The sequence below is a fragment of the Schistocerca piceifrons genome, chromosome 6, assembly GCF_021461385.2.
Source record: "Schistocerca piceifrons isolate TAMUIC-IGC-003096 chromosome 6, iqSchPice1.1, whole genome shotgun sequence".
NCBI lineage: Eukaryota > Metazoa > Arthropoda > Insecta > Orthoptera > Acrididae > Schistocerca > Schistocerca piceifrons.
In genome coordinates this window covers 197,552,513-197,575,652 of record NC_060143.1, presented here as the reverse complement: position 1 = coordinate 197,575,652, position 23,140 = coordinate 197,552,513, and the positions used below count along the sequence as shown (strand labels likewise).

Here is a 23,140-nt window from a genome sequence, read left to right as displayed (position 1 = left end):
TCACCAGCCACAGCCGGACAGACAGCGTCAAGATACAACATTATCAAAATACATGAATACAACTCTACTATGATAGTAATTTAATACTGCAAGACATATTTAAGTTATAAATTAGATTACAATAATATCACAACTATAAAATAAATACAAGTATATAATGAAATTAAATATAATGGCTGCTGCTGGAGTCATGGAACTGAGCTGCAGCTCAAGTAAACACAATGCTATTACTAGAGAAGAATTCTTCAATATTGTAGAAGGGTTGCTCTTTTAGCTTACACAAAATAGTAGTTTTAAACTGCTCCCATGGTAAAGACTGAATGTGATCAGGTAGAGCATTAAACAATTTTAGGGCCACCATTGGGAAGCTGTTTTGTGTCTTTGCTAATTGACATCTTGGCATGTCAAAACTGTCTTTGTTGCTAGTGCTGTATTTGTGAACTTCATTTCTCTTTCTGTAAATATCATGGTTTCTCTTTATGTGGAAGAGGCAGTTCAATATATACTAGCTGTACACAGTTAGAACTCCTAACCTGGTGAAAATTGGTTTACAGTAGTCTGTTTTTTTGCTTGAAGTAATGGTTCTCATTGCTTTCTTTTGCAGTAAAAGCACATTCTTGCAGCCTGCAGAATGGCCCCAAAACAACAGCCCATAACTGATGTGGCTGTGGAACATTGCATAGTACACAGTTAGAAGGTACTGTTCTGGTACTATACTTTTCAGTTTCCTCAAGAGGTGAAGGACCCATGAAAGTTTGGAACATACATGTTTGGTGTGCTGTTGCCAGGTTAATTTGGCATCAATGAGAAAGCCCAGAAGTTTAACATCAGATAAGACAGCGTCTTCTTTCATTTTGACAGTCATACCTGTAATACTAGAAATCAAATTAATTTCCATGTAGACTACGTTCCTGTTTAAGGCTCAGAATCTTGCTCACATTGGGAGCTTCTATTAACATTTTTTGCATGTTTACAATTTTTTTTAATTCCACTTTATGCAAAACGCAATATACTTCTTTTTTATTTACCCATACATGTTTTGGCAACTGCGTGTCATCATCATTTTGAAGAAAGGTTGGGAAGAGGGTGAGGGGAATGTGGAAGCAGTGTACATTGTGTTATTGAATATGCTCTTCATCTTGGACAAAGGCCATCCATAACTGTAGATATTAATTTTAATGAACAGAAGCTCTAGTTGCATACAAACATATTTACATATTTTCACAACTGGTTTTGAACCATTGTCCTCCTGAATGTGAGTCCAGTGTGCTAACTGCTGCACCACCTTGCTCGATAAAAGGCAATTACTTCTCTCCACAACTCAATTGTAACAGTGCTCTGCTCAACACTTTTCCATGTGTATGTTTGTTATTGGACTGGTTCACCTGGTAGCTGACAGTCTTTTGCTTTTGAATGTGCTTATGACAGGGACACATTTGAGGCTTCTGTTTCTCATTTGGCTGTGAAGTGGCTTTCAGCCAGTATGTATATTGTACATGCAGTGAAGTTTGTTTATATCGCAGATTTAAGAAGAATAATTTAGATTGTTGTTTTGTGCACCTACGAGGTGTGTCAGAAAAGTAATGAGGCTGACAACACTGCAAGCAATCTGCAATGCTGTGTTGTTCTACTTGTGTGCACTGGTGTGTTCATTCCTTCCAGAAACTCAGTCCAAGTTTCAGCTCCCTACAGCAATCAGATAATTTTTTAGAGCACCATCAGTAAAGTTGTGTTTTTGTTAGGTGTTATGGAAATGGAACAGCAGAATTTAGAGCAATGTTATGTCATCAGATTTTATGTTGAACTTGCAGAATCCACAAGTGTGAGCTTTGAAAAGTTGAATGTTTTGAAAGGTGGAGAATGCACTGAAGATTCACTTCACTCAGGGAGGTCTTCACATTCTAAAACCAATGAAAACATAAAATACGTGCATGGTCTTCTGAGATCAGACTGACATTTAACAATAAGGATGATGGTGATCTGTTAAACTTAAACGGACTCAGCAAAAGGGTGAACTGAACGAAACCAGACATTGCAAACCACTGGATGCTGCATCATGACAATTCTCCATGTTACACGGCCACTTCTATCATGGAATTTTTTACCTCAAAAAGCATTCCTGTTGTTCCAAAGCCCCCCCATTCACCTGATCTGAGCCCTTAAGACTTTTCTTTTCCAGAAATTGAAAAATGCTCTGGAGAGCATTCAAAAGAATGTGATGACATGCTGAAGCCCTACCAGTGAAAGCCTTTTAGCACTACTCGCAAGACTAGAACGATGGCTCTACCAGTGTACAGCAGCTGACGGGAACTACTTTGAGGGGGCAATATTGTTGTTTGGAAACAAATAAAAAGTAAATAAATAAATAAAAGCTTTGGTAGATGAAAAATCAGTCTCTTACTTTTCTCATACATCTCGCACGTGCCTTGAACCATTGAGAAATAAAGGGAAATTTAGAAAAAAGGATTCTATAAAACAATAGTTACATGGAAAAATTAAATTTAAATTTGCTGTACACTAAGAATATTTGGAGGAGAGAAAAAAAAAAAAAAAAAAAAAAAAAAAAAAGAACACTTACAGCACCTGGCTAAATGGCTGATATAAACATATTCATCTTTAAACTTTTCATTCTTTATCAAAAGAAATATTTCTTCTGCTTCTTTGTAGCTGCCAGTTGCTGCCTTTGCCTGGAACAAAAAATAAGGTAAATAAGTAATATCTATTGAGGGACACACAAGTCTGGTAACACATCAGATATGTGATGCATCTATTAGAAACATAGCTGACATTCCAATAAAGCCTTAATGAAACTGGAATTAATGTGACGATGCCCCTTACTACTACACAACTTTAAAATCTTTGCTGAGGGCCTGCAAGATTTTGTAGTTGTGGGTGTCACTTTACCTCTTATGTCAATCATGGGAAAAAAATTGTGTTTGTCTGTGTTTGTGTATATCTGTAGAAATTCTAGTTACTATTTGCTTCTCTTCTATGTCAGCCTTGATTCTCACAGGAGTAAACTGGGCAGAAAGACAGCTGTTGATCAGGTATTAACAGATTTAGGCAAAGAAAACTGTGAGGTGGTGGTAGCAGAGCTAGGATTATCTGATCACTCAGCTCAAATCATTAATATAAAAGTGGCTCCAGAAGAAACAAAGAAAATGCATATTTACAGACGAATTTAAAAAAAAAAAAAAAATAGACATGAGTTTGCCAAACAGATAGCAGGACAAACATGGGACTCAGTATACTCAGAGGTAGATGCAAATGAAAAATTCAAAAATTTCATGACATTGTTTAAATTAAATTTTGAAGAAACATTTCTTAAAGTATTATGTCCACTACCAACAGCAGGAAAAAGCAAGTGGGTCACAAAAGGAATCAAAAAATCATCTGAAACACTAAAGTACCTGAGCTCCATTAAACACAGCCAAACTAATCCCGCTTTCTCACTCTTTTATAAAAGATATAGGAAAACATATAGGAAAATATTGTTTGCAGCAAAGAGAGCTCATAACTCAAAAATAGTGCACTCTGCTGAAAACAAAAATAAGGCAGTATGGAAGATTGTGAAGCAGGAAACTGGTACCAGGAAAATGAATCTGTCAAACTTGAAAATCAAAGAGGAAGGGACTCTAATAAAAGACCCAATATATTTGGCAAACTATATAAATGATTATTTTAGTAGCATAGGAATAAAATTACAGGAAAATTTACTAACAGCCCCTCAGGTCAAAAAGCCAAATAATGGTGTATCACACTCAATGGTGTTATTCCCTACAACACAGGAAGAAGTCTATAAAGCAGTCAGCAAACTGAAAAACAAAAACTCAGCTGGTCTGGATGAAGTCCCCATTTTTATAATTAAGGAATGTATCAAGAGCCTACTTCCACCTTTAGTTGATATTATAAATCAATCTTTCAAGCAGGGCTACTTTCCAGACTATTTAAGATATGCGAAATTACTACCTCTCTTCAAAAAAGGTGATGCAGGAATAATTGAAAATTATAGGCCAATTTCTCTACTATCATGCTTTGCAAAAATATTAGAAACTATTATGAAAGATAGGCTAATCAATTATTTAAATAAATACAACTTACTGTCTGTTGACCAGTTTGGATTTCGATCAGGGAAAAGCACAGAATCAGCAACAGCACACCTCACAAAACACATTCTAGAAGCATTAGATAAAGGGAACTACACAACAGGTATATTTCTTGATCTAACTAAAGCGTTTGATACAGTAGACCACAACATATTGTTAAATAAGTTAGATGAACTTGGAATTAGGGGACTTGTGAAAAAGTGGTTCCAGTCATACCTAAAAAATAGAAGACAGATAACTGAAATCTCACATATTTCAAGTTGCTCAAACTATATTGTAAAGTATACTTCAGACCCAAATTATGTAAATATAGGTGTCCCACAGGGTAGTGTCCTTGGCCCAGTACTATTCCTCATTTACATAAACGACTTCCCACAGAGCATCAAGCATGGACAAACAATATTGTTTGCAGATGACTCAAATGTTCTAATCAGTGACAAATCACCAGATGCACTAAAAGAAAAAGCCGAACAAACACTAAACAGTGTACGTGAGTGGGCATCCAATAATAAACTAACACTAAATCTTAAAAAAACAAATGCTGTTAACTTCTATGTCTGCAAAAAACCACACTTTAACAACTTTAAGTTAAACAATGAAACTATAGAATGTGTAGACTACACAAAATTTCTTGGTATGCATGTTGATAGTCAGTTAAAGTGGGAAGAACATATTAAAATACTTAGTAACAGAATCGCTACAGCATGCTATGCTCTGAGAATTCTGACTGCAGTTTGTGATACTACATGTGTCAGATCTGTATATTTTTCTTATATCCACTCTGTTATTACCTATGGAATAATATTTTGGGGAGTCAACAGTAAAAATATTAAAATAGTTTTCAAATTACAAAAAAGAGCAATTCGTATAATAACCAAGAGTGGCAGTAGGGCTCACTGCCTTGAACATTTCCAAAAGCTGGAAATCCTAACTGTCCCCTGTGAATACATTTTTCAAAGTGTTATGTATGTAAAAAAAAATATTGACTGCTATATGAAAAATTCATTAGTACACAGCTATGAAACTAGAAACCAATTCAATCTGCATCTAGAGAGGAAAAATAAAGTTAAAACTCAGCAGAGCTTGTTCTACAATGCTGTTAAATTATATAATAAATTACCCCAAAAAATAAAAGATATTGACACAATCAGACAGTTCAAAACAAAACTAAAATTTTTTGTACTAAATAAAAGTTATTACGCAGTAACGGACTATCTGAATTAAAACATGTAGTGTAATTAAAGTAGCCTGCATTGTAATACATGAGGAAATAATTTTGATATGTAATCAAAAATTGTACAGTACTATAAGAAAATTACAAATTACACAAGGATATAAAACTAATTTAAGATACCTCAAAAATGTGTGTAAATACTAATTTTATGTGTATAATTGTAGGTATATTGTATTGTATATGATTTTGCTGACGAAATCCACACAATGTAAATTGTTACATGGATTAATAAAGAAATCAATCAATCAATCAATCAAATCTCAAAATAGAAACTGTCATCTCAGTCAATTAACATTTTACACCAATTTGTTAATAAGTTGACACAAAGTTTTCTGGGTAAAACTATTACTGACAGGGGCGGGGGGGGGGGGGGGGGGCGAGTAAGTTTCAGTGACTGTAACTTTGGTTGAAATATTGGTTTCACCAGTAATAATTTTCAACAGTATGACCTGTACAACAGGCTCTGGCAGTAGAAGCCCAAGCAATTCTATTCTTAATAACTGTTTGCTGTAGGTAAACAATCTTACAACTGCACACCTCTCTCTAGGATCACACATAATATTTCATGAATCCAAGATAAAATACTAGGACATGATTTTTAAAAGTCAGTTACAAACATTTTTGCATTTTGGCCGCTCAAATGGAACTCTAAAGTGTTTGAAAAGCAAAACAAATTCAAAATTTTGCTATAATAAATGGCATAATTTAAATAAAAAAAAACAGTTTGTCTTCCAAGCACAGGAAAGAACATTGTAAATACCTTCAGTTTATTTACTCAAAAGATATGCTCCACATTAGCTAAGGGTATTCCGAGACCTGACAAACGCATTTGATTCAATGAAGCACTCCTTACTTATTCACAAATTATAGATGTATGAAATCAGCGAAAGTGCTTTGCAGTGGTTCAGCTCAGACAGGCAGGAAGCAAAGTCTAGTTGTAACACTGCATTCAAGCAATTACTCCCCTGACATCTTCCGGCAGAAGAGTTCAAGGTAATGAAAGAGGGGTGAAGGAAAAGGACTGGTGAAGTTTAGGAAGTTGGAAGAGTTTGGAAAAGCCACACAGAGTGCTTTTATCAGAGGAGACTTACCAGACACGATGAGAAGGAAAGACTGTTTGTTGGGGACCACACCAGACATGATTTGCAAACCTGAGAGCTTAAATGTGGAAAATAGTGTGATACTCAAGATAAAGACTAATGACAAAATGTTGTGCATGAGTTAATAAGAGCGGAAAGTTAAATCATTTTATGTGCTAGCGGTGGTAGGGATAAATAGACAGCTTAAAAAATAAAAGGTATGGAAAACTCAAAGGGACTGAAGAAAAGAATAGTTACTGAGAAGAAATGCTGAGACTGAAGAAATTAATCTAAATTAAGGCCATGTGGGTGATGAGAACCAAGGAAGTGCTGTAATGCCAATTCCCATCTGTAGAGTTCTGAAAAACTAGTGTCTGGGGAAAGAATCCATATGGCACGTGTGGTGAAACAGGCACAGAGGTCATGATTGTCATGTTGTAGAGCATGCTCTGCAAGAGGATATTGTGTGCTGCCAGTATACACACACTGCCTATGCCCGTTCATACTGACTGATAACTTGGTGGTGGTCATGTCAATGTAAAAGGCCAAACAGTGTCTACATAACAGCCGGTACACGACATGTATTGTTTCACAGGTGGCTCTCTATTTAATAGTATAAGCTTTGCCAGTTACAGGGCTGATAAAGGTACAGTAGGAGGGCAAGTGTTACTGCAGTGATAGTCATAGGGGTAGGAACTGTAGAGTGTGTAAATGGATCCAGAAGGAGCATAGAGTCTGATGAGAATATTATAGAGATTGGGAGCGTGATGAAAAGCTGTTCTATGTGTAGTGGGCAAAATGTTAGACAGAGTGGATTTCATTTCAGGGCATGATTTTAGGAAGTCATAGCTTTGTTGAAGATGCTGATTAATACACTCATAACCAGGCTAAGTGACAAGAGGTGTACTCCTAAGCCATTTTCCGGAGGAATCAGTAGTACCAGGACTGGATGTAATGGCCCGCGAATTCTGGTTCTGAACTAGGCTGGTGCTGTAAAGTGTCTCCATCTGAACAAATATGTTTACCTCGAATGGCAAGGCTTCATGGGAGGAATCAATTGACATGGAGAGGATGGCAACTGTCAAAATGTAAGTACTGTTGTTTATTAGTAGGTTTAATGTGAACAGAAGTGTGTAGCTGACCCCTAGTGAGGATGAGGTCAACATCACCGAAAGTGGCATGAGAATCTGAAAAGGATCCTGTGAAATTTAGTTTGGAGAATGTATTTAAAAACTCCAAGGATTTTAAAAGGTCAACCTCACCATGAGACCATATGGCAAAAATGTCATCAGTGTATCTAAACCAGACAAAGAGCTGAAGGCTTATGGGTCCCAGGAAAGCCTCCTCCAAGAGACCCATGAATAGGTTGGCATAGGAAGGAGCCATCCTGCTTGCCATGGCTGTGCCCTTGATCTGTCTGCATGTCTTCCTCTGAAAGGTAAAGTAGTTCTTGGTAAGTACAAAGTTGATTGAGGTGAGCAGGAAGGATGTCATAGGTTTCAAATCATGTGGATACTGACTCAGGAAATGTTCATCAGCAGTCAGACTGTGTATATGGGGGACACTGGTATAGGGGAAGGTGTCATCAAGAGTGACAAGCAAGGTGTGTGGTGGTAGAGGGATGGCCACAGATTTCAGATGATCTAGGAAATGGTTTGTGTCTTCAATATAGGAGGGAAGTCCTTGTACTATAGGTTGCACTTATTGATCAACTAAGGCAGGTATACTTTTGGTGGGTGTTTGAAGACAGTGTTTGAAGCCAGCCAATGTGATTGGGTTTGTGGATATTAGGAAGAAGGTAAAAGGCGGGGGTGTGTGGTTTGGGTGGGGTAAGAAGTTCTATGGCTTGAGCTGTTTGTCCTTGGACCTGAGGTTTTAAGAGGGGACTGTAGGTCAATTTGTATCACAGGGATGGGATCTTGATGGCAGATGCTGTATGTAGAGGTGTCTGGCAGCTGTTGTAGACCCTCAATTACACATTCCCATTGGTTAAGTACAACAGTGGTACTTCCCAGAACTCCGCACGAGGGAACTGAAATTACAACATGTTCTCAGTTCACCCCACCCACCTGGCCTTAATTTATATTAATTTCTTTGGTTTCAGCATATCTTCTCATTAATTATTCCTTTCCTCACTATCTTTTTGTTTTCTAACCTTCTATCTGTCCGCCACCTCTACCACATACAGTACACTTAGCTTACTGTTCTTATTAACACATACACTATGTTTTATTGGTAATATCTGCCTTGCAGATTACCCTATCTTCCACCTTGAAGCTCTCAGATTTGCAAATTTCATCTGGTCAAGTCCCCAACAATAGGTCTTCCCTTCCCATCCTATCTGATAAGTTCCCCCTGACCTGGGGTCCTGGGTGACTTTTCCATACCCTCTCCATTTCCTAAATCTCACCAGTCCTTTTTCTTTACTCCTCTTCCTTCCCCTTCAGCCTTCTTCCAGAAAAAGGAGTCACTGGCTCTGAAGGCCTGCAAATTTCAGTACCTATGTATGTGTGCTCTCCTGCCACCACTTGGTGAGTAGATTTTTTATCTATACAATTAAGCTCTAATCTACTCACATCGCTCGAGGTGGAGGGTGCATATGGGGACTGGCATCTGACATCGCCCATTCACCTTACAAGCGGCCACTGCTGCAGCAGGATTTGAGCAGGCATATGGGGGCAGGGGTTTGCTAGTTGTTGGGAGCTTCAATTTTAGGTGAATTATGGATTTCATTAGGGAAATAACATCCAGGGCTGGAAAGAAGTCCTATGTGCACTCAGCAAGTCTGTCAGGGTGCCAGATCTGAGATAAGGAGGAGGCCCCCTGCAGCTATCGAGGTTGCAGGTTGTAGTCATCTGCCAAGTTATTGCTCACGTCAACACCAATATGCCTGTTGCTTGGGTCTGATGCCATCTTCAGTTTGTATGGGTGACTAGTGAAAGTGGTGAAGGCTGCTGGCCCTGCTTGGGCAGGGTTGCATCCGAATTCTCGCGTGCCCTCTGGTGGACGGGACTCTACTTGCGGCAACTACTGTCCGTGATGCGCCGTGCCGATGTGCGCCTCCCGCGATCTTTCTGGTGGCTACTGCAACAGGCTTATCTTATCCCATCAAAGGCCACCTGTAACAGCAGCTACACCATATACCAGCTCTGCGGTAATTTATGTACAGCAGTTTATATGGTCTTAACCATCAAATAATTCTCCATCCCAATGAATGAGAGCAAAATTGACCACCCAGTGAGAGAAAGAGATGCTGAGTGTGATATGCTTGATTTAAATGGCTGCTTCACAGCCCGTGCCATCTGGTCCTCCCCACCAGCACCAGCTTCACTGAGTTACATAGATGGGAGTTATCCTTGAAACATGTCCTTTCTTTCTGTATTACAGCTACTCTCAATGTTCACTAATCCCCTGCATCCACATCCTCTTTCCAACAGTTTCCCTTTCCTCTGGTCTGTCACCACTTCCCAATCTACCCCCCACCCCACATCATCGTCACAGTACACTGCATGAATTCACTGGTTCATGTGCATATGTGTCGCATGTCTACCCCATACACCTGCTGCCTCTCCCTTCTGGATTCCTATGTTGTACACCCACGGCCTCCGTCTGAGCCATCAGCCACTCTTCCCCAACCCATATCCTGCTACCCTGCTCCCTCCACCTGATACAGATCACCACCCACAGCTATTGCCAAACTGAAGTCTGGGAAGGTGCATTCCCATTTGGCACAATAATGCTCTGTGCATGTGAGCGTGTGCGGAGGGGGGGGCATAGACACATATGTATGCTTGTGTATGAATACTGTAGCTCGATAAAGGATTCCTCCAAAAGCTAGAAAAGTTGATGACTCAACGCTTAGACTAGTTACCTTTAATGCTGAATTACATTACAGAATATGGTCACAGTTTTGGAATGTGCAGAAGCAGCATTAACTTCGAGTGATTTTGAGAAATCAAGGACAAATCATGTATTTGGGTTATCTCTGTGTGGTTAAAAGCCCAGTAATTCATTGATATGGCATCTTATTTAGCAAGTTATTTGTTGCGACGTTGTGACGTTCTACAGATCGGAGTGTAGAATGACAGATCCCTTAATTGGGCAGGTAGGTTAGAAAATTTAAACAGGGAAATGGATAGGTTAAAGTTAGATATAGTGAGAATTAGTGAACTTTGGTTGCAGGAGGAACAAGACTTCTGGTCAGGTGAATACAGGGTTATAAATATAAAATCAAATAGGCGTAATGCAGGAGTAGGTTTAATAATGAATAGGAAAATAGGAATGTGGGTAAGCTACTACAAACAGCATAGTGAACGCATTATTGTGGCCAAGATAGATACGAAGCCCACGCCTACCACAGTAGTACAAGTTTATATGCCAACTAGCTCCGCAGATGACAAAGAGATTGATGAAATGTATGATGAGATAAAATAAATTATTCAGATAGTGAAGGGAGATGAAAATTTAATAGTCATCGGTGACAGGAACTTGGTAGTAGGAAAAGGAAGAGAAGGAAACATAGTAGGTGAATATGGAATGGGAGTAAGGAATGAAAGAGGGAGCCGCCTGGTAGAATTTTGCACAGAGCATAACTTAATCATAGCTAACACTTGGTTCAAGAATCATAAAAGAAGGTTATATACATGGGAGAAGCCTGGAGATACTGGAAGGTCTCAGATTGATTATATAATGGTAAGACAGAGATTCAGGAACCAGGTTTTAAATTGTAAGACATTTCCAGGGGCAGTTGTGGACTCTGACCACAATCATTTGGTTATGAACTGTATATTAAAGCTGAAGAAACTGCAAAAAGGTGGGAATTTGAGGAGATGGGACCTGGATAAACTGAAAGAACCAGAGGTTGTAGAGAGCTTCAGGGAGAGTGTTAGGGAACGAATGACAAGAATGGGGGACAGGAATACAGTAGAAGAAGAATGGGTAGCTTTGAGAGATGAAATAGTGAAGGTAGCAGAGGATCAAGTAGGTAAAAAGACAAGGGCTAATAGAAATCCTTGGGTAACAGAAGAGATATTGACTTTAATTGATGAAAGGAGAAAATATAAAAATGCAGTAAATGAAGCAGCCAGGTGGAAGGAGTATTTACAGGATCTATACAAGGGTGATGTTCTTGAGGACAATATTATAGAAATGGAAGAGAATGTAGATGAAGATGAAATAGGAGACATGATACTGCGTGAAGAGTTTGACAGAGCACTGAAAGACCTGAGTCGAAACATGGCCCCGGGAGTAGACAACATTCCATTAGAACTACTGACAGCCTTGGGATAGCCAGGCCTTACAAAATGTATGATACAGGTGAAATACCCTCAGACTTCAAGAAGAATATAATAATTCCAATCCTAAAGAAAGCAGGTGTTGACAGATGTCAAAATTACCGAACTATCTGTTTAATAAGTCAGAGCTGCAAAATACAAACACGAATTCTGTACAGACGAATGGAAAAACTGTAGAAGCCGACCTAGGGGAAGATCAGTTTGGATTCCGTAGCAATGTTGGAACCCATGAGGCAATACTGACCCTATGACATATCTTAGAAAATATATTACGGAAAACCTATGTTTCTAGCATTTGTAGTCTTAGAGAAAGCTTTTGACAATTTTGACTGGAATACTGTCTTTCAAATTCTGAAGGTGGCAGGGGTAAAATACAGGGAGCGAAAGGCTATTTACAATTTGTACAGAAAGCAGATGGTGGTTATAAGAGTCAAGGGACATGAAAGGGAAGCAGTGGTTGGGAAGGGATTGAGACAGGGTTGTAGCCTATCCCCGATGTTATTCAATCTGTATAATGAGCAAGCAGCAAAGGAAACAAAAGAAAAATTGGGAGTAGGAATTAAAATCCATAGAGAAAAATAAAAACTTTGAAGATCGCTGATGACATTGTAATTCTGACAGAGACAGCAGAGGACCTGGAAGAGCAGCTGAGCGGAATGGACAGTGTCTTGAAAGGAGGATATAAGATGAACATCAACAAAAGCAAAATGAGGATATTGGAATGTAGTTAAACTAAATCGGGTGATGCTGCGAGAATTAGATTAGGAAATGAGACACTTAAAGTAGTAAATGTGTTTTGCTATTTGGGGAGCAAAATAACTGATGATGGTCGAAGTAGAAAGGATATAAAATGTAGACTGGCAATGGCAAGGAAAGCGTTTCTGAAGAAGAGAAATTTGTTAACATCGAGTATAGATTTCAGTGTCAGGAAGTCGTTTCTGAAAGTATTTGTATGGAGTGTAGCCATGTATGGAAGTGAAACATGGACGATAAATACACTCCTGGAAATGGAAAAAAGAACACATTGACACCGGTGTGTCAGACCCACCATACTTGCTCCGGACACTGCGAGAGGGCTGTACAAGCAATGATCACACGCACGGCACAGCGGACACACCAGGAACCGCGGTGTTGGCCGTCGAATGGCGCTAGCTGCGCAGCATTTGTGCACCGCCGCCGTCAGTGTCAGCCAGTTTGCCGTGGCATACGGAGCTCCATCGCAGTCTTTAACACTGGTAGCATGCCGCGACAGCGTGGACGTGAACCGTATGTGCAGTTGACGGACTTTGAGCGAGGGCGTATAGTGGGCATGCGGGAGGCCGGGTGGACGTACCGCCGAATTGCTCAACACGTGGGGCGTGAGGTCTCCACAGTACATCGATGTTGTCGCCAGTGGTCGGCGGAAGGTGCACGTGCCCGTCGACCTGGGACCGGACCGCAGCGACGCACGGATGCACGCCAAGACCGTAGGATCCTACGCAGTGCCGTAGGGGACCGCACCACCACTTCCCAGCAAATTAGGGACACTGTTGCTCCTGGGGTATCGGCGAGGACCATTCGCAACCGTCTCCATGAAGCTGGGCTACGGTCCCGCACACCGTTAGGCCGTCTTCCGCTCACGCCCCAACATCGTGCAGCCCGCCTCCAGTGGTGTCGCGACAGGCGTGAATGGAGGGACGAATGGAGACGTGTCGTCTTCAGCGATGAGAGTCGCTTCTGCCTTGGTGCCAATGATGGTCGTATGCGTGTTTGGCGCCGTGCAGGTGAGCGCCACAATCAGGACTGCATACGACCGAGGCACACAGGGCCAACACCAGGCATCATGGTGTGGGGAGCGATCTCCTACACTGGCCGTACACCACTGATGATCGTCGAGGGGACACTGAATAGTGTGCGGTACATCCAAACCGTCATCGAACCCATCGTTCTACCATTCCTAGACCGGCAAGGGAACTTGCTGTTCCAACAGGACAATGCACGTCCGCATGTATCCCGTGCCACCCAACGTGCTCTAGAAGGTGTAAGTCAACTACCCTGGCCAGCAAGATCTCCGGATCTGTCCCCCGTTGAGCGTGTTTGGGACTGGATGAAGCGTCGTCTCACGAGGTCTGCACGTCCAGCACGAATGCTGGTCCAACTGAGGCGCCAGGTGGATATGGCATGGCAAGCCGTTCCACAGGACTACATCCAGCATCTCTACGATCGTCTCCATGGGAGAATAGCAGCCTGCATTGCTGCGAAAGGTGGATATACACTGTACTAGTGCCGACATTGTGCATGCTCTGTTGCCTATGTCTATGTGCCTGTGGTTCTGTCAGTTGCTCATGTGATGTATCTGACCCCAGGAATGTGTCAGTAAAGTTTCCCCTTCCTGGGACAATGATTTCACGGTGTTCTTATTTCAATTTCCAGGAGTGTAGTTTAGACAAGAAGAGCATAGAAGCTTTCGAAATGTGGTGCTACAGAAGAATGCTGAAGATTAGATGGGTAGAGCACATAACTAATGAAGAGGTATTGAATAGAATTGAAGAGAAGAGAAATTTGTGGCACTACTTGACTAGAAGAAGGGATCGGTTGGTAGGACATGTTCTGAGGCATCAAGGGATCACCAATTTAGTATGGGAGGGTAGCATGGAGGGTAAAAATCGTAGAGGGAGGACAAGAGATGAATACACTAAACAGATTCAGAAGGATGTAGGTTGCAGTAGGTACTGGGAGATGAAGAAGCTTGCACAGGATAGAGTAGCATGGAGAGCTGCATCAAACCAGTCTCTGGACTGAAGACCACAACAACAACATGTTAATGTGGCTACATGATCCACCCATTATATTAGCAAGTGTATTTTACCTGTATATTGAAATGGGTAATACAAGAAGTATTAGTACTATTATTTTTTATACAATTCATATTTTTATACACACTCCTATTCACACAAATAAATCTTTGCTGGCATCCTTGAATAAACTACTTGAACTAAAAGCATTGCTCTTGGCTGTATCTACAGCCATACTCTGCAAAAAGCTGTTGTAACAGCCTCAGACACAGCCAGTACCAGTGCTGTATCTGGAGGAGCAGCAACTACAGTAACCGTCCTTCTGACTGAAGTACCCCTCGTCATGTGCCTGCTTCTGTACTGCCATTTCCGCGTGTCAGCAACCTGGGACTTCAGGAAGCATTTGAAATTTGACACACTGCCACATGACTACAGACCGATGCCAGTCACCAAACCTGTTCCAACCTTCCAAGTAGTCAGCACCAAGCAGCTGCAGTTAAACCCCTGCTTAACCGAGTATGTCATGACTGGCTCAGCAGGGCCATACACTGTGCCTGCCTTGTGTTAGTAATTGCCCGAAGTTCCACTGATGCAGCCTCGGAGTCTATGCTGTAAGTATGATGCAGCCCTCATAGCCAGCCTGAGATGTACAGCCAGTTGAGCAACAGACTGTCAATTGCAGCCTTGGAGTCTTCACTATAAATATGTCGCCGTTACCACTGCCACTGTGGGGCCCAATCTGAGGAGCACTGTCTGACTGCTCAAGACTCGGCATCTGACACTCTGCCACCGCTTTTGGGGGGCTGTTTGTCACTGTCAAAGTCTGCCAGCCATTTGCTGCCGCTTTGCAGCCAACGGCTCAGAGTTAAGACTCTGGACAGCAATGCAGCAGGAGACACTGTCAGCTGTCTGTGCTGTGCTTCAGTAGAGCCAAGTGTGGTGCTATAGCCGCCACTGATGACCCAGTTCTGGCGTGTCTGTGACACTAGATCAGCACGCCACCACCACAGCAGCACGTATTGTCCACATACTGTGTCTCGCTTGCTTGCTGCAACAATAGAATATTATGGGAGAACACTGGGCTGCGCCAGAGGAAAGGAGCAGTCAGAAGGTCACTTAAATTTAATAAATTACTAAAGAACTATTTTATATTCACTGCTGGTTTATCTGCAGCTTCCCCGCACATCACACATCTCCCAAACTACTGACGAACCTCACAACATCCTAAGAAGACTCGAGCATATACTGACAATCCGGAACTGTTCATGTTCACTCTTGTTTCCCCGCAGCTACACCAGATCACTACACAGTGAAGAGTATGCCAGAGGGTAATTCCTATTGCACCAATAATTGGGGTTTCTTCCCATTGCATTCACACATGGACCATTGGAAGAACATTTTTTAAAGCGTGTGTGTGCACTGTAATTAATCTAATCCAGTGCTTGCAATATTTGTGGGAGTGGTGTATAGAGGGTTGTTGTATACTCTTAGATTCACCTCTTTAATCTGATTCTTGGTACTCCCCCATCCGTTAAATAAACCTGTGACCATCTGTGCTTCCCTTGTTCGTATGAAATCAATATCTCCTGTTAATTCTATCTGGAATGAGTCCCAGAGATTAGAGCAATATTCTAGTAGGAGTTACAAAACTGTTTTCTAAGCAGTTTCCTTTGTAGAATGACTGCATTTCACTAGTACACTACCAATGAACCGAAGCCTGCCACCTGCTTCATCTACAACAAAGCCTATGTTATAAACTAAACTCTCACTAATATGGCCTCTCAGTAATCCAGCTCACATCAGCCTTCACTTGCTCAAGCAGAAATGAATTATTATGTGCAATAATGTGGTTAGTTAATTACAATATTAAACAATGCTACACATGTTTGAAATTGTAGCTTTCTTTACAGTTCAGTGTAATGGCTACTAAAATGAAACACATTATGCTAAAAATCAAGCAGGAACTGGAAATTAGAGATAAGCTGAAGTGAGGTTCTTCGCAGAAAGTCATCACTGCTGAGTAAAATCTTGGACGAGCAACTATTTATGATCAAACTTAACAGATAAGGAGATAATCAAAAGCACACAAGAAAGTTATGGTGAAAGTGATGAAGACAAGGACGTAGGAGGAGAGAACATGAAGATGTCTCACACTGCTGGTGCTGAAGCTGCAAACATCTTCCTGGAGTACATTACGCAACAATCAGAAATATGCAGTATCGGTGTAATGCTTGTAAAACCATTGTTTGTTAAAGCACGCCATCATGTATCATCACTACAACAACTAAAATTTTGAGAATTGTGTTTTATTCATCTCATGACATACATTTGCAATCCACTTGGTTTTCATACAGGAGACATGTCAAAAATTTATAATACAGTTACAATGATTTTTACGTTAATAAATAACAGCACTACAATAATTAATAACACTATAAGGATATTTCTTGGAATATGTAACACATTGTATCTAGCTCAAATTCCCAGTTTGTCCTGCATGAATTCACCCACTGAGTAATAACATTTCAGTGTCAGTATGTCATATAGCTTTCTTTTAAGTGAACCTAAATTCATCTGCATCAAATTGTTTCCTTTTAACTTATTACAAATTTTCATTCCCATTTATTGAGGTCCCTGGGCATACAGTCTGAGGCAGTGGGTGGAGAGCATAAAATATTCTTTATTTCTAGTATCATGTGAATGGACAAAATGGTTTCCCTCAAATAATTCATGTCTGGTGTACAAAAATATAATAATTTCATATATGTATAAAGATGGCAGAGTTAATATTTTAAGTTTTCTAAATAATGGTCAACATGGTTCTTTGTGATTTGCAGGCACAAATTTCGAATGATTTTTTTCGGTATTTTTAGTATCTGCACTATGTTTGTCGAGTTACCCCAGAAAACAATACCATACCTAATGATGGATTCGAAGTAGCTCGTATATGCTACCATACTTTTCATGTCTCCATGTCAGTTGCAGTTGATAATATTTGCATTGCAAATGCAAAGCTGCTCAGTTTGTTTGCTAGGTATTCAATGTGTGCATGCCACCTCAAATTTTTATCTACATTTAAACCTAAGAATTTGACTGAGGCAACTTCTTCTAAATCTTGGTTGTTGTGTACAGACTTACTCTGCTCACATTTTGACTGTTTGGTTTTGAACTGCATCATATGAGCCTTAGATATGTTTAGATTCAACCCATTTAACTGAAGTCAAGTTTGTAAGGTACTGAGGGTACTGATCACAGATTTGGGAATTTTTTCAAAATCCTGATCTTCAACTAACACAGAAGTATCAGCTTTGATCAGGACTGATGGGGAGCTGATATTTAATGGTAAGAGATTGATACTATTGTATATGTACATACTCCAGGACTAAGGTTTCTATGAAAATGGATGTACCTCTTGATTTAATAAATTATAATCTCTATGTGTTTACACTATAATTAAGACACTCAACAATCTGGCACTTCTACTGATCCCCATCTGCATGTGTAAGGAATTGGTGGATTAGCAAGAGTCTAGTGTAGTTCCATTTAAATATCACTATGAATTGTTACAACAACATATTTGTATCCATTGATTGATTACAATTGTAACTCAATAATATTGAAATAACAGGATACTATGTTTTTCGTTTAGTGAAGTACACAATTTCACATTCCTTAGCATTTAAAGCAAGTTGACAATCTTTGTACTACTCTGAAATTTTATCAAGACATGACTGAATATTTGTGCAACTATTAACAGATAGTATTTCATTATTAATAACTGCATCATCAATGAAAAATCTGACGTTACTATTAATGTACTCTGCAAGGTCACTTTATAAAACATGAACAGCAGGTATCCCAGTACACCTACCTGGGGCACATCCCAAGTTACTTCAACATCTGTCAATAACTAGTCATCCTAATAACATGATGTGTCTGCCATACCAAAAAGTCCACAATCCAGTCACAATTTTTGCTGGATGCCCTGTACAATCATACTTTTGATAATAAGCATGGATGTGGTACTGATTAAAAGGCTCTTTGGAAGCCAAGAAATATTGCATCTACCTGATCCATGGCTTTCAGGATGTCATGTGAGAAATGCGCAAATTTGGTTTCACGTCATCGATGTTCTCACAATCCGTGCTAGTTGGCAGTACTGGAAATCATTCTGTTTGAGGTACTTCATTAACGTTTGAGCTCAGAATATTTTCTAAGGTTCTTCAACAAATGAATGTCCAGGACATTGTATTGTAGTTTTGTGAATCAATTCTGCTATTCCTCTTGTAGATGGGTGTAGCCCGTGTTTTGTTCCAACTACTGGCTATGGTTTTCTTGTTTGAATGATTTTCTGTATACTATGGTTAAAAGAGGGGCTAACTCAGCTACAAATTCGGTCTGATAGAGATTCCATCGGGCCCCAGATTTTTGTTCAATTTTAGCAATTTCAGCTGCTTCTCAACACTGACATAAATTGGGGCAATTTTCCTGGAGTTTGTGGCGTAGTGCCATACACCACTCCTACAGAAATCTGATGATAACAAGTAGCATAAAACAGACACTGAGTCACAGTTCATTCATAACAGATGTTCGGACAGGCCCAAGTGCTAGTACTTATGGCTCCAGTGGAGATGTGCCACTATTGTACAGGCCATGAAACCTTAAGCACTCAAAATGATGCATTTTTCATAACTAATTTTTGTCTGTGGATGTGATATTTTCCGTAATTATTTCAAATTTAATGTTTTTAACTGTCAGATGAATGAAGGGAATTATGTGATGTAATGCAATATGTTAATATCTGCATTTCTATTAACTGAGTGTATGACAGCATGGGAACTTGTATCTGAACAGTGTGACAGAAGCATATATACCAGGCAAAATTTGTGATGCATAATTCAAAAGTTTGTGGTACTGGGAAAGTGAGGAACATGATCTGGTAATTTAGCTATATAAAGAGGGGATTATTTCACTATTAGTGGATTTCTAAAATTGTATACTTATAAACTGCTCTGAAATGATATTAATGTTGTGATCAGTGCTAAGTAAAATACACGGGATAGATAGGTTTAGAGCTGCAAGCCGATTGGCTGTGATGAATCTCTGTCAATCAAAAATGAATGCATTCACACATATTTTGGGAGCTAGAGAATTGCTTTATGGAGTCCAGAAGCACATTTAGGGCTCAGACATTGTGGCGATCACATGCATTTACACTGAACTCTGAAAAGATGTTTTAATTTTGTGGAATTATGGATTTAGAAAGATTATGGGGTGCCATAAGGTGCTAATAGGTGAACAATATAAATAAATGTATGAATTCTGGATTTTTACTGTGAACTGTGACATTTTGAATAACTAAAATACATGTTGTGTATTGCACAAATCATGCCTGAGAACTGATTGTTCATAGTGGTCAATTTGTGGAATACTGAGTGCATTCTGTATCACAGATAATCTGTTTTAATTTTTCTGGTGACAGATTAGGTGTATACTATCAGCTGGCTATTGAGGGTGATTGATTACACGTGAATGTTAAAACTGCAACTTCAAATCAGATTGGAATTGATATTGTAGCATGCTGACTTGAGTGGACAGGAGAAAAGGGTGGAATTGATTGACTCAGTTCATGTTAACATTTAGACACTTATTCATTTATTAATAACTTGAGCTAAGATCAACACAAAAGAGTAGTTTTGTGAGAAGAATAAAACTTTCCTAATAACTAAAATCAAATTGATGACAGCAAAATGATTTAATGGCCCAATAAATTCTACACTAAATTCTACCACTAGTTTGGTTTAAAATCCTATAAAATTTCAATTTCACTGTATTTTAAGAAACACACACATGCTCATTTTAACAACTTACAAACAGATTGGTACCAAATCTGGATTTACATAGAATAATGAGGAAAATAGTAATTTCCATATTAAAGTTTATTGGATTCCAGGCGCTCATTCTGTAATAGCATGTACTTTGGTGTATAAAAATCAGTCTACTCCAGCTCATACAAATGTACGGAAATTTCACAGACTACCCTGTTCTCTCTCTCTTTTTTTAATTCCCCACACACATTACAGCCAGAATTCACTCCAAGCATCCCATTTGGTTAGATGCACTATATTCACTATCGTAAGTTCACACTGCATTGCCTCCAGAATCCACAATACAGCAGGCTCATGGTTGTTCAGTGTCTGCAGCTGATCCCATAAGCAAGCGCATTCATAACTTGCAGCAAGAGTCCTCCAAAGTGAGTGAGTAGCCACCTTTCCTTGTGGCTCTGTGCACATATTGTCTGGCTTACCACTTCTGTACCCCCACTGTGGCCAGATAAACACTTTTGCAACCAGAGCGAGCAGACCATTGGGCAAAGCCAACCTCTAGGCCTGATAGTGCCAATCTAGACAATGCATGCTCCTCTTCAGAGCAAAATTTTCTACGTTCCTCATTGAGACATGGCACTACTGCCTCTTTATCTACTTTTCTGAACACATAAATCCATTTACTTGATTTACTGCTCTTTATACTTTGGTAATCATTATTGCCATAACTGTCTCATTGTGCAATGAGACCAGTTTCAGTGTGAACATCCTAAAAGAGGTCAGGTTGATTTGCTGCATTTGATCCAATGTATTTCCACCATGAGTGGTCTCCTGAATATCTGTTCTAGGTAGTTTTCAGAGAAATTATTTACTAATGCTTCACAGGACTTCTTGTCACACCCAGTACTTGCCGAATGCTAGTTTTCCCAACTGATTGTTGGATGATTAAAGTCTCTTACAATGATAACAGTATGGCTGGGGAACTAATGCACTAATAAACTGGTTTTTTTCTAAAGTTTTTGATTATACAAGGGGGGATCAAATATAAATGAGATTTTTGTTTGTAAATCCCTTGGTAGGACTGGCCTTGCACTTCTGCTATGCTTAGGTGGGACCGTTAGAAGTGAGGAGAGCATGCTGTTAGATATTTCCCAATGTTTCATCAGTTATACTCACAATGTCTGAGCAACAGGTGAACCCCTCCATTGAGCAATGCGTAATTATCAAATTTCTTGCTCATCAAGGAGTTACAGCGGCAGAAATCTGCCAAAGATTGACTGCAAAGTTTGGTGATAAAACATTATCAAGGATGCATATGTTTGGCTGGCAAAAAAAGTTCAAGGAAGGACAAGAATGTGTGGAAAATCAGCCACAATCACCGTCCTCAGACCAGCATTACAGACAAAAACATTCGTGCGGTTAAAGACACTATTGACGACGATCAACGGGCGAGAGTATCAGAAATTTCATAAAAAGTCGGAATCAGTTATGGGAGCTGTCAAGCAATCATCATAAATGACCTACTGTTCCGTAAAGTGTGTTCCAGATGGGTCCCTAAAATTTTGACCAAAAATCTGAAGTTGTGACATTTGGAGGTCTGTCAGAGGCTTACAGCAAGGTTTGCGGAAGAAGGTGATGCATTTTTGAGTCGGATCATCACCTGCAATGAAACATGGGTTCACCACTACACTCCAGAATTCAAACAAGCCAGTATGGGGTGGTGGAGGAAAGGGGAGGCAGCACCAGTGAAAGCCAAGACTCGACTGTCAGCTGGCAAGGTTCTTTCAACCATTTTTTCAATCAGTGATGGATTTTGCTGATTGATTTTTTTGCACGATCAATGCACTATCAATGCTGCTTACTACTGTGAACTGTTGAACAAGGAGAGAGTTGTATATCACCACAAAAGACGAGACCAATCGATTATTGACAGGTCATCCTTCTCCACGACATTGTGTGACCCCATACCACAGCTCTGTCTCCAAACTACAGGAAGTGCACTGGACTACACTTGATCATCCTCCTTACAGCCCGGACTTATCGCCCTGTGATTTCCATTTATTCGGACTGCTTAAAGAAGCGACAGTCGGCCCCCGATAGCTGAATCATCAGCGTGACAGAATGTCACTCCTAAGGGCTCGAGTTCGATTCCCGGCTGGGTCAGAGATTTTCTCCGCTCAGGGACTGGGCGTTGTGTTGTCCTAATCGTCATTATTTCATCCCCATCAACATACAAGTCGCCGAAGTGGCATCAAATCAAAAGACTTGCACCTGGCAAATGGTCTACCCGACAGGAGGCTCTAGTCACATGACATTGACATTTATCCTTTTGACACATTCTTAAATTTTCCTCAAAAATCATACTGCTATCAATTTTTGGTTTTAACCAGCTCCCTGTATCTAGTATTATTTGAGCTCCACTGCTTTCAGGAGGGTTTTAATCTCAAGACAATGTTACCCCATATGTATGCATCGCACATTCTTCATCAATAATTAGGTAAACATCAGAAGCGTAGTGTCGCTGTCTTCTATTGTGACTAAATGTTATTTCCCGGCGTTTGGAATCTGCATTAGTTGGAATCAAGCTTGATGTGAGTAATTCAGTTAGCATGCTCTGTCACCAGCCTACTCTGTAAACTGAACTTGATAGTTGTCAAACTGGGCACTATTATTCTTCTTTTCTCTTCTCTTTTGGAGTTTTTTTTTTTTTTTTTTTTTTTTTTTTACATCTGTATAGACATGTATCTAGCACAACATTCATGATGTGATGGACTCACAATGGCATACAGTCACTGTACAGTAGCTGCCAAATCAACAGAGACTAATCT

At 40.0% G+C, this 23,140-nt stretch overlaps 1 protein-coding gene across 2 annotated transcripts in view; it reads right to left on the bottom strand.

Annotated features, from left to right (window-relative positions):
* Window positions 1-23,140, bottom strand: part of LOC124802747 (intraflagellar transport protein 56) — a 182,270-nt gene that overhangs the window by 20,977 nt on the left and 138,153 nt on the right. For both annotated transcript variants that reach the window (XM_047263731.1, XM_047263732.1), the window contains one exon: window positions 2,579-2,687. In XM_047263731.1, the coding sequence (XP_047119687.1) occupies window positions 2,579-2,687 (109 nt within the window). The remainder of the gene's footprint in view (window positions 1-2,578; window positions 2,688-23,140) is intronic.